Source organism: Peromyscus eremicus, chromosome 12 (genome assembly GCF_949786415.1).
Source record: "Peromyscus eremicus chromosome 12, PerEre_H2_v1, whole genome shotgun sequence".
Classification (NCBI taxonomy): domain Eukaryota; kingdom Metazoa; phylum Chordata; class Mammalia; order Rodentia; family Cricetidae; genus Peromyscus; species Peromyscus eremicus.
Window position 1 is genome coordinate 33,698,060 of NC_081428.1, and position 12,280 is coordinate 33,710,339.

Consider the following 12,280-nt stretch of genomic DNA (forward strand, 5'->3'; position numbering starts at 1 on the left):
TGAAGGAATACACCTGTAATACAAGAACTAGGAGACTGTGGTGATATATTGTGTACCCTAATAAAGCTTGCCTTGAGGATCGGGGACAGAACCAGCCACTAGATTAGACATAGAGGCGAGACAGTGGTAGCACACACCCTTAATTCTATCACTTGGGAGGCAGAGATCCGTCTGGATCTCTGTGAGTTCAAGGCCACATTGGAAACAGAGCCAGGCAGTGGTGGCACACACCTTTAATCCCAGTACTGGGAAGCATACAGGCCTTTAATACTAGGAAGTGACATGGCTGGGTGGAGAAAGTTATACAGGTGTGAGGAAACAGAAACTAAAGCAGTTCAGCTGAGATCCTTTCTGGTGAGGACTCAGGCTTTCAGTCTGAGGAAACTGGATCTGCTGAGGAGTTGGCGAGGTCAGGTTGGCTGTAGCTTGCTCCACTTCTCTGATCTTTCATGTTCACCCCAATATCTGGCTCTGGGTTTTTTATTATAAGACCAGCTAAGATCCGAACAACAGGAAAAACAGACAGGGATCTCTGTAGCTCATTAGCCATCCTATATAGCTAAATTTAGCTTCAGATTTACATAGAGATTGTATATCAGGTCACATACTACTTATACTCACACTAACAAGTGTATATACATGAATGCATACATACTATAAACATAAACAGAAATGTTAATTCAGTTGATAAAAATAGTAGGAGCTAAAACATAATATTTACTGAAGTTGAGGTACTGTTTTAAGTATTTCATGTATTCATTAACATGGAAGGAAACATTTTAAAATAAAACCTTCAGTTCATTTTTGTTTCATCAGCAAGTAAATGGTACGTGTGTACAGAGAGAACTACATTTATGTATGTTTGTTGGTGGTGTGTGTCTCTATGAGTGTGCCATGACTATAAATGGAATAGTGGTCATCTCTAGATTATGAAACTACTGGAAACATTTATTTTTCTTTAGACCTCTGTCTGTAGGGAACATTTAGCAGTTAGTATGTTTTAATGATATATTCACAGTTCATTGTGCATCTTACAGTGACATTGATTCACCAAAAATTGATTCACTTGCTTTCTTCCTTGAAATGATCATAAATGCCACCATTGTGATAAAGATAAAGTATTTCATTTTTGTTAGAATGAAAAAAAGCAAGAGAGAGAGAAAAAGAAGCAGACTGTGGAGAAAGAGAGTGATGTTTGCCTCCCAGAACATCGAGTGGAGCAGGAGCAAGTAGAATCACAGAGCCAGCCTAGTGGCTGCCCCCAAAACAACGACAGTGGAGTGGTAGAGAGTTACAAGGAGGCCCTTTCCCAGCAGCTGGACAATGAAGATGAGCTGGACCAGCGCTCATCAGAATCAGGTGCTAACTCTCAGCATTCCATGCTTGCCATATGGAAAGGGAATTTATACTCTATATTTCTATATTTCATTTTCATCATGGTCACCAAAATGGTTCTGTAATATAATACATTTTATTTCTGTTTTGATTCTCCATGAAGTGAGATGATTCAGGTTACATTTGCTCACTTAAAAAATTATTGTTTTCTAGATATATTTGCATTCCCTATAGTTTTGTATGTTTCACAGATGTTAGTTATGGCTTATGTTACAGATAATTTTCATTTTAGAAAATGTATTGTTATATATCTGATGTGTTGTTGTCTGTACATTTAAATAGATGAAATGAATTTTAGAAGTCCAGAAATTTTAGTTGAAATATTTTTATAACTTTTTTCAAATGTGTTGAATATACTGTTCAATTTTGGTTGTATGTTATTAATATTTATACATTACTATAGAAAGCCTTAGAGTGTTCATGTGTGTTTCTTCGAGAGCCTGTATGGTTTCTGTGTTTGCCTTTTTAGGAATAGTAGATTCTGCCAGGTCTACCAATGTGATGTTGGTTATATATATTTATACCAGACATGCCTGGTTTAGGGATTATTTTACTGAGTAATGTGTTTAGGTTTGATTGGGCTCTTGGTCATCTTTTAAACGGTTATTTTTGGAATACCTGTCCTTAGACTCAGTTATTCTGCATTATCTCTCTTGAGGAGTGTTCCCAGCTCTCCTCTTTCAGTAGGCCTTGCCGAGTTTTATGGAAAGTCCTACACTTAGACAGTTATAGTTGTTTAAAATGACTTTGAGCTTGGAAGAAATGCTAGTTAATTTTGGAAATGAAGACCTCTCTTAGAAATTGGTTGTTTGTGTTTTATTCATTAGTCATATACTTATCCTGTCAGCCATCTAAAATATATTCTTAGTGTATAAAAGTTCATACTTAGTTGTTAATAGTAATTCCCAAAGTTGAGTATAATCAGTTATTATGATAATAATACCAATAGTCTCAGTTTATTTTTGTTTGGTTTTTACATTATAGAAGTTCATTTTGTCATGATTTAAAGTTCCGTGTTTATATTCTTATAGACAATAGTAAAAAGAAAACTAAGAAACTAAGAATGAAAAGGAGTCATCGGGTAGAACCAGTCAATACAGATGAATCTGCTCCTAAGAGTCCCACCCCACCCCCACCTCCCCCTCCTGGTGAGTAAATTGATTCTGACACTGGGTGTAGAAACACTGATTTAAGTACTGGAGGAAGAAAAGGAAGAAGAAATTAGGTAGTTGGTAGTTAGTATTTTCATTATTTTGTCAGTGTGTGAGAAAGAACCCTTTACTGTCTGTGCCATGCAGCATTAGTTAACATTTCTGTTTTGTTTAAGAAGGAAATGGTAAAATGTATTAATGTAATTTCACACAATAATCCCTAGAATGTGATCAGATTATATTCAAAATATCTGTACCACACATTGCTGAAGGAAATTGAAGTTTAGTGGATTGGCGACTAGATTGAGATTTCAAATCTGGATCTTTAATTGTTTTATCCCTAAAAGTTATGTAAATATGTGATTTTTCTCATATAAATGCAACATGCATATCCACCTCCTAAGATGATGCAGGAGTTAATGCATGTATAAACTGTGGGATACAATACACAAAAACTGTAAGTCACCTTCAACACTGAGCATAGTGTCCTACCTCTTACAGTTGTTGGTATATATGTGTGAACTAAATAAATACATGCATTATCAATTCCCTTGTAGCCTTTGTGCCAGAGCTTTATATGGTAATATTTTTTATTATAAATTTTTACAAGATTCATTTCTAGTATTATTTTTAACAAAACAGTTCTCTTAGCCTCTGCTAGGCATTATAATGGTTGCCAATAGTTTATTTGTGATGGTGATAAGAGGTGTGAACTTTTAGTTAAATGTGTGTTAAGAACTAAGTATAACTAACAATATATAGTATAATATAATATAATATAATATAATACAATATAATGCTAAGGCAAATGTTAGCATCCTATAGTAACATGGTGAATAGAAGCCAATTGAAAATGTGCCTGTTGAGAATTGTGTCACAGAATGTTAAGTACATTTCCTGTCAAGGGAGGGATCCTCTGAAAAGACCTTAACAAATATTCATTTAACAGAGCTTCTAAATGTTTTTCTTTTCCTTTAGTTGGCTGGGGAACCCCCAAAGTCACTAGACTTCCAAAACTTGAGCCTCTTGGTGAAACACGTCATAATGGTAATGCAAAAGGATCAGTTTTCAAGTGTCATCTGTGCATTATACAGCCACTTTTCTTTATCTTATAACTTCACATTTTCAGTATTTCATTTTTGGTAGCTTTCAGATCCACTACCATCTTTTTTGTTACACTTTTAACTTTCATTTTACTCCTTTTTTTTAATTTTTGAATGCATCTTACAATTATATAATTTGATTTTTTTAATCTTAATACAAATATATGAAGACTCATTCTTGTGTTTATTCATGATAAACCTTATAGAAACAATTATGACATGGGAAAAGCTTCCCAGCAACTGAAGTCTGAGCCACTGCGGTTTTATTTACTGTGCTAGAAAACTGCCATGCCCTGCCTGTGTTCATGCACTGTGTGATCATGAATGTAATTGCTCTCTCTACTCATAAGATTTCCAGCTACTAAACATTAAAGTGAAGTCAAGATCAACACAATATACAGAAGGAGAGATCAGATTAGTAAACCAAATACAGGAAGTTGTTGAAGGTTTTATTGAGTCAAGGAAACAATTTTCCTTGATGAAATGGTCATAGCTGTAATCCAGCCAGTGCACTGCCTTAGAACTTCAAGAAATAAAGCCTAGGAAAAGATAGTTAGGACTCACAGGCAAAAGTCATTCCTGACCAGAAGTCTAGGTTTTCACATTGAACTTAGAATGCAAAGGAAAAGTCTAATTATAACTTCATCTCCTCGCTCATTAAGAGCATCCAATACGGGCTGGAGAGATGGCTCAGAGGTTAAGAGCACCGACTGCTCTTCAGTTCCCAGTTCAATTCCCAGCACCCACATGGTGGCTCACAACCATCTGTAATGAGATCTGATGCCCTCTTCTGTATACATAACAAATAAATAAATCTTTAAAAAAAAAAAAAGAGCATCCAATACACTTTCTGTATTAACGTAATAGAACTGTTTCCTAAAAGGATCACTTTATAGAAAAAGACATTGAATCTTTAGAAAAAGCATTACCATAAACTCTACATTTGTGAAACTGAAACATACTATTTGAAAGCTAGTCAAGCCTGCTTCTTGCTTTTATTTTCAAAATACCATACAGGTTCCTTATGGTTTCTACTTAATCATTAGTGAAAATTAGAAAATTTATATTTATAGATGGATGAATTTACTGTTAGACTTCCTGATAGGGTAGTTCCAATAGAATTACATATTTCTATTTCATTTACTGATTTGTACACTGTAATGTTTTTATCAATAATAATAGGTTAAGTCCTGTATTATTATATAACCTGACTTTATTCATATTAGCATACATTATCAATTTAATTATTCAGTGTTAGAAAATAGTGGTAGAGTTTGTCCATTTATATGTACGTATATACATACACAGAAAAATAGTTTCTCCCAAGAGCAGAGAGCTTGCAGTGGCAACTTGAGGACATGCCAGCATACAGAAAGCCTTGAGGGCTCCATCTAGAACCAGAGCAGGGCTGGCCTTCAGAAGCTGCCCCTAGTGACCTGCTCCATCTCCTGGTGATGCTAAAACAGTGCCACTAGCAGGGGTCCGATTACTCACACACATACACGGGGAGGAACAGTTGAGAATCAAAACATAACCTGCTACTTCCGGACCCTGAAATATAAGACAGTCTCTTAGTTGTGAGCCCTCTAAAATAAAAAAGAAAGTTATATATTTCCAGTATAAAATGGCACAGAATAAACATTCCCTTCTCAGAAGGGAGAAACAGAATAGCAAGGATGGATGTGGAGCAAGACTGAAGCCCAGGAGGGCAAATATTAAGTCCTGCCATTACATGTACGGCATATAGGGCCAGTTGTGCTATCACATCAGCTCCAGTGGTCCTGTTCTGTCCTTCACCTGTGGCTTTGTCATTTGCAGCACATATGGCCTTTCTCTTGAGGTAGCTCCCCAGGGCCTGCCATTTTTTTTGACAGACATCCCATGTTGTGGTGAATCCAGGGTAACAGCCTAGGCTTTACCTTCACAGCTTCATGGTTCACACTGTCAGAGAATCTGCTGTTGCTAAACATGCCCTTGCCTTAGGCTGTTCTCTGCAACTCTTCCACGATTCTGTAACTCTTGCATTCTGTATGCCTGCAAAACCATCACCACATGGACAGCGACAAGTTCTGCTGCCCGCTGAAGATAGAGCTAAACTCTCATGGACTATGGATGCAGCACTCCTAGTGTCTCCCCATGGCTACAGAATCTTTCTCTAGGTGGCCTTTTCCTAGTAGGTCACCTCTTCTGCTCTTTCTTTGTAAAGGAAAGTCTTTCAAGTGAGTTTGTACTTTTACATTTTAGGACCTTCTCTGGAGCTATAGCCTCCAATGGACCTTTTCTGTTGTAGTGCAGTGTTTGAAGTGCGTAGCTTCTCTTCCCTGGTCCTAATCCCTTTAGTAGCCAGGCCTACAGTGTCTGCACTTGCTTTGTGTTAAATGTGCTCTTTTCCTTTTCTAGGACAAACTGCTTCCGTCTTTCTGTTCCACCCTTTGCTCTCTGTTCTCAGTATAGACTGGCTGAAAGCATCTAACAGTAACCAGGCCACAGCCTGAATGTTAAACACCAAAGAAAATAATCCATTAATTTTGAATTCAGGATGACTCGGATGTGGCCAGATTCTTTGTGTAATGGCCTCTTACCCAAACCCAATAGAGTCCTTGTTGCTGTCTGAACCCTCATGTACATGGCCTTCACTGCATGCATCTGTGTTAACTTGATCTTCCAGACGTCTAGCAGAATTTCTGTTGATCTTTATGGATAGCATTCTAGGGCTTCTCTAGCCCATAGCTCTAAACTCTTCTATATGCATCCAGAAAACCAGCTGTAAAAGTCTAGGAACTACAAAATAATATTCATTACAGCAAGGACTCCATTCTTCTGTTACTAATTTTCTGTAGTTTCCATAGCCTTCAAAACGGCAGCACCACCAGTTTGGGACTAAGGTGCTAAAACACGAGCTGGGAAGTGGGAGGGGAATCATGTCAGGCAATACCAGTGCGTATTTTTTATTTGAGACCAGCTAAATATTTGTTATATCAAGATGAGACATGCATTGATTTAATAAAAAAAAAAAAAGTCCTCTAAATTACTGTAGTCTATGGCAGTAAGTTCTTTAGTAAAAAACCCCATGGGTATTTATTTATAGAGAGTGGCATAAGAACTAGGGGTTCAAATAAGAAAATTCAGGATAAACAGCATCCAAAAGCAAGTATACCTATAATCCAGCACCACTGAAGGCTGAGGCAAGAGGATTGGGAGTTCTAAGCCATCCTCAGCTACAAGAGAGCCTGACTGAAAAAGAAAAACCAAACAACAAGCAAAACAAAGACAGAAAAGAACAATAGTTTGTCTGAAGGCATGGAGTTATATACTGGTTAAAAGAGGAAATTTTAAATTATAGAAAATGGAATGCTGGCCTTGGGCTAAATGGTATATTAAAGTATAAAGGCTTACTATTAGTAGTTTTTTAAGAGCTAATGTTCATTTAATGCATGGACATAATGTTACTAGATTTAATGTTTAAAAAAATAATTTTTAAAAAAGTACTTAATGTATATGAGTGTTTTGCCCACATGATTCTGTGTGCCATTGGTGTGCCTGGTACCTACAGAGGCCAGAAGAGGACATCAGTTCCCTGGAATGGGAGTTTGATGTATGTGAGCCATCTTGTGGTTGCTGGGAATTGAACCCTGGTCCTCTGGAAGATCAGCCAGTGCTCTTAACCTCAGAGCCATCTCCCCAGACCCTCTTCTTTTTCTTAATTTTGAACACTTCTTTCCCATTATATATAGATATATATGGACAAAAGTCTAATGACAAATATGCAGTAGATATATAATGGGCTAGTGGATAATTAAAAACCAGCTGTATGTGGTTTGTGATTTATACTTTACTGACTTAGACAAAAATTGCCATTATCATGTTGAAAGCAGCTTAAGGAGATTCTTACTTTGATTATAGACATTTGCTTTAGTAACAGCCTGTTTCTATAATCACTTTTATTGCCTACAAATCTTTCTCTGTGTAACGGGTAGGACAGAAACATTCAAAGAGACATAAAATAAGAAGCTGTATTTATTTTGTGAACACTCTCAGTCTGTATTTCTTCAGTGTGCTATATATTGAACATTATGAGAAGTAATCAAAGTTTCTGGTAGTCAAAAATACCAGCTATACAAATTAAAGAATATTGTCAAGGTTTAAAAGTTAAGAAGAAAGTTAAACATGTTTGTATACTTTTACTGCTCTTCAAATTTCATCTTAAAAATATTCGATAATCACCATAAAAATGTTTAGGAATTAAAATGCTGCATCTTATAGAATCAGTTTCCCATAAGGAAGTGATACATAACCCACTACAAAAGTATACTAATTTCTTGGAAGACGAATTTTACATACATGCATTTGGTCTTTTAATAAAAATACTTTTAAATTCATCAAAATAATTGGATATATCTTATCATTTTATCATAACAATAATAGCCTTATAATATGGGAAGCAAAATACCATAGGCAAGATCTTTCATGCCACTAAGCTGCAGAATCAAGTTTTGAACTTACGTCTGCCTGGTTTTGAAATCCATACTCTTAAGTTTTCATGTTTATACTATTCCATTAATATTTGTTAAGACATCTCAGCAGTTTAATTTTTGATTTGCAGTTGCTTTGAAAATATTTCCCCTCGTACATTACCAATGTGTTTAAGTGCTTTTGAATACCTGTGCTTCTAAAATAATTTTAAGGAAATATGCTAGAAAATAATTTATGATGACTTAAATGTGGCATTAGGTTTATAATCTAATTTGTGGCAAAGTAAGAAATAAAATTTGAGCCAGTGAGTCAGCCTTGCTGGTAGGGGTACTTTATGCTGCCAAGCCTAAAGACCTAAATTTGAACCCAAGACTAACAGCTGAAAGAGAGAAGCAACTCACACACATTGTTATACACAAACATCAGAAGAAGGAAATGCAGTACTTTTTAAAAGAGTATCAATGAGCTGGGCAGTGGTAGTACACAGCTGGGGCTACATGGTGAAACCCTGTCTCGAATAAACAAGCAAACAAACAGAGAATATAGTTGTATTATAAATGGAAAGGTTGGGGGCCTGGGAATATGGCTCAGTAACAGAGTGCTTACCTAGCATGCACAAGGTTCTGGATTCAGTTCTCAGTAATTCACATACTCAAAAAGAAAGACCGTTTTGTACGATCATTACCAAACCAGAGAATTGTAGTAGGATTAGGTAAAGGAAGTTAATCTGCTTCTTCTAAAATACCTAGACATCATTAGAAAGCAACATGATGTATACAAATGGTGACTGACCAGGGGTTTAGTAGCAGATGGTGTCAATTCACAGTATTTTGTATTTGTTTTCTAATGTGAATGTGTAATTAAAAAAAAAAAAAAACTTTAAGTATGTCTGTTAGGTATAACATTTTACCAGTCATTTAGAATTTACCCAGGTTGTTATTTTTTGAATTCATTCAATTTTTCTTGGATTATATTTGTTTCTGTTTTCTGTCTTCCCCACCTATCCACTCACTTGAGATCTGTCTGCGTCTTAATCTTTTAAGGATGTTGGCTGGAAAACAATTAGCTGTGAAAGACTTGATTACCATACCGTTTCATGTTTTCCATTTCCCTTTGTGCAGATTTCTATGGGAAGCCACTGCCTCCCCTGGCTGTGCGGCAGAGACCTAATGGTGATGCTCCGGACATGATCTCATAACCAAGTCAGACGGGTTGGTCTTTTTAATAGCAGACCTTTCCCAAAGCAGGAAAGCCCCTAACACTGATGACTGGGGCAAGACAACTATAATATCAGGGAGGAAAGAATACCCAAGAACTTGACCTGAACATTTACTTCTCCACATTCTGTGGGTAAAGCAGAAAGGAAACAAAATGACCAGTAGCTGACAAGAGCGTTTGGCCAAGTTAGCAAGATGTAGTATTGATTCTTTGGTTTACACGTGCCTACTCTTGGACATTCTCCCGAAGGAAAACCTCCTCAGAAATGGAGCCAGTGGACTCTACATACCTGATTTTTTTAATAGTCTGTATTTCTATGCATTAAACATGTTTTATAAAGTACACGTACATGAAAAGGGTATTCCTGGGCATTTATAACCTAAATTTCAACTATTTTTATATTTTTTCTAAAGCTTTTGTTTGAGTTTGCTATTGTATTGATTGTGCACTTTTCTACACATGCTTGCTTCAATCTGTCTGGATAGAACATTGGTTTACTTGACAGACATGAAGTGTACAAGCAGGATGTGTTTAAATGGCTTGAGGTATGTTTTGTAATAACATTGTTTTTAAATTGTACACCCTATTTTGACGTAATTTTAAAATAGTTGCTATTTTTTTTTTAAAAAAGTAGTTGCTATTTTAAAAAGCAAGTTCTCAGATCTTTATTCTACCCAGTTACATGATTTGAAAGTTGTACCTGAGGAGAGAATTCAGTTCCCTTGTCACTGATTGCTTTCATTGGTGATGCTCTCAATAAACGTTAAGGCATGTGAAATACTTTTTAAAAAACATCCTAAATTTGTTTAAATTAGTAAGAATGTGTCCTGTGAGACATTACTCAAAGCCCTAAAAGACCCAACTTAAGGACCGGAGCTCAGGTGCCCGCTGTCATGCCTTTCATCTGTTAGGAGCTCCATTGGCTATTCGGGTTGTTTTCATTCTCCATGCTGTGAACTTAAAGGTAAGAAGCCTGCGAGGGCTCCTGAAGGTCTGGAGAGTTCAGTTTCACAGTAAAACACAGCCATTTGAATGTTGGCTCAAATCCTTTTATAAAGAGCTGATTACAACATGACATCTTAATTTAAAATGATAGCACTGATTTTGCTCATGAGTGCCATCTATGAGGCTCTCTGTTCATCTGTCCCTTACCAAAGCTTCTAGAGATATATTTAGTAATAGATTCATATTGTAATATCCAACTGAAAGCATGCCTTTAAGTCCAAGTGAAGATAACAAGGAAAAATTCTCCTATCACCTCGTTAAGACTGGTACCTTATACTGACAATAGACATACTAGTTTCTGAATGTAAGTCCATCTAAGGTGGGTTGAAATGATTGTCTTTTAAATGTTTATAATGCATTGTTCCCATTTTAGCTCACCGGACCTAAATCAGTTAGGTCACATTATTCTAGTCAGCATTGGTAGAGTTTCTGTGAGTTTGTGCATAGTACCTACCTTGCACACTGAGGAAAAAGCATTTTAATTTCTATGCAAAACCCATATGCAGAATTGGTAGGTGGCTCAGATATAAGGAGACTCACAAGAACACAGGATGCAAATTCTGAACTGGAGTTTAGAGGAAAATGTGCTCATCTTTCTGGTTCACTTTGTAATATTTAAATTCCCTTTTAAAACTAAACTCACACTTTTGCTATCTCTTAACATTCATCTGGTTTGAGAATAAAGATTTTTTAAAAAAATTCTTGCTTCCTACCAGTGTTTACTGTACAGTAATTACCGACTATTTCATAAAAACAATTTTGAAACTGAATGTAACATAAACTGAAATCGATGTTTTCTATAATACTATATGTTTTCTTAAAGCCATGTAAAAACCTTTTAAAAGATGTTTTCTAAATCCTATCAGATTTTAACACTTGGATGCTTATTTTGTTATATTATACATTTTCATTCTTACCCATCATGACTTATAATTTATCACAATAAAAAAATAATTTACACCAGTATACCATTTTTCTCTTCCTTTTCTGGTTTTAAATTATGTTTAGCTAATCAATATTTTTTTTTGCATTATTACTGTGGAAAGAGTTAATTAGTGGATTAATTTTTTTTTTAATATGAAAACTACTTAAAGATGTGAGAAACAACATTGTGATTGTTTGTGTGTGTGTGTGTGTGTGTGTGTGTGTGTGTGTGTGTGTGTGTGTGTGCGCGCTACTGCCCCCAGTGTTTTGTTAACCCTACTGCCCAAAAGATATATTTTAACTTATTTACGAGAAAATTCCAGCCGGGCAGCGGTAGTGCACACCTTTAATCCTAGCACTCGGGAAGCAGAGCCAGGCGGATCTCTGTGGGTTTGAGGCTAGCCTGGTCTATAGAGTGAGATCCAGGACAGGTACCAAAACTACACAGAGAAACCCTGTCTCAAAAAACCACACAAAAAAGAAAATTCCATGTGCTCTTACTGGACAATCCATATGTATGCACTACATAGAAGACATTGTATGTAATGAATGTGGGGTGTGGAACTGTACTGAGTGCCAGCTGAAATTTCAAGAGATCTTATTTAGATATTTTCCTCAATTTTCAACTGTTTGAGGGAAGCAAACTTATAATTTTTATTATTTTAAGTGCTGTTTTCTTTTTTGAACTTTAAGAGGTTTTTTGTTCTGTTTTGGTTTGGTTTGGTTTTGGTTTTGGTTTTTTCCAAGACTGGGTTTCTCTGTGTAGTCCTGGCTGTCCTGGAACTCATGCTGTAGACCAGGCTGGTTTCAAACTCCCAGAGCTCCACCACCAGAGTGCTGGGATTCAAGGCATGTGCTAACCCCGCCTAGCTAAACTTTTTTTTATTTCTCTGGGTGTTTTGCCTGCATAATGTATGCATGCATGCATGCATGCATGAGTGTGTGACTGGTACACAGAGGCCAGCAGAAGGTGTTGAATCCCTTGGAACTGGAGTTATAGATAGTGGTGAG

At 36.3% G+C, this 12,280-nt stretch overlaps 1 protein-coding gene across 4 annotated transcripts in view; it reads left to right on the plus strand.

Moving 5' to 3' along the window:
• Positions 1 to 9,682, plus strand: part of Arl13b (ADP ribosylation factor like GTPase 13B) — a 55,641-nt gene extending 45,959 nt beyond the window's left edge. For 3 of the 4 annotated variants that reach the window (XM_059277092.1, XM_059277094.1, XM_059277095.1), the window contains 4 exons: positions 1,137 to 1,359; positions 2,427 to 2,543; positions 3,525 to 3,593; positions 9,244 to 9,682. In XM_059277092.1, coding sequence (XP_059133075.1) covers positions 1,137 to 1,359; positions 2,427 to 2,543; positions 3,525 to 3,593; positions 9,244 to 9,320 — 486 coding nt within the window. In that variant the 3' untranslated portion in view covers positions 9,321 to 9,682. The remainder of the gene's footprint in view (positions 1 to 1,136; positions 1,360 to 2,426; positions 2,544 to 3,524; positions 3,594 to 9,243) is intronic. The other variant, XM_059277093.1, reaches the window with a different exon arrangement.
• The last annotated feature ends 2,598 nt before the right edge of the window (positions 9,683 to 12,280 follow it).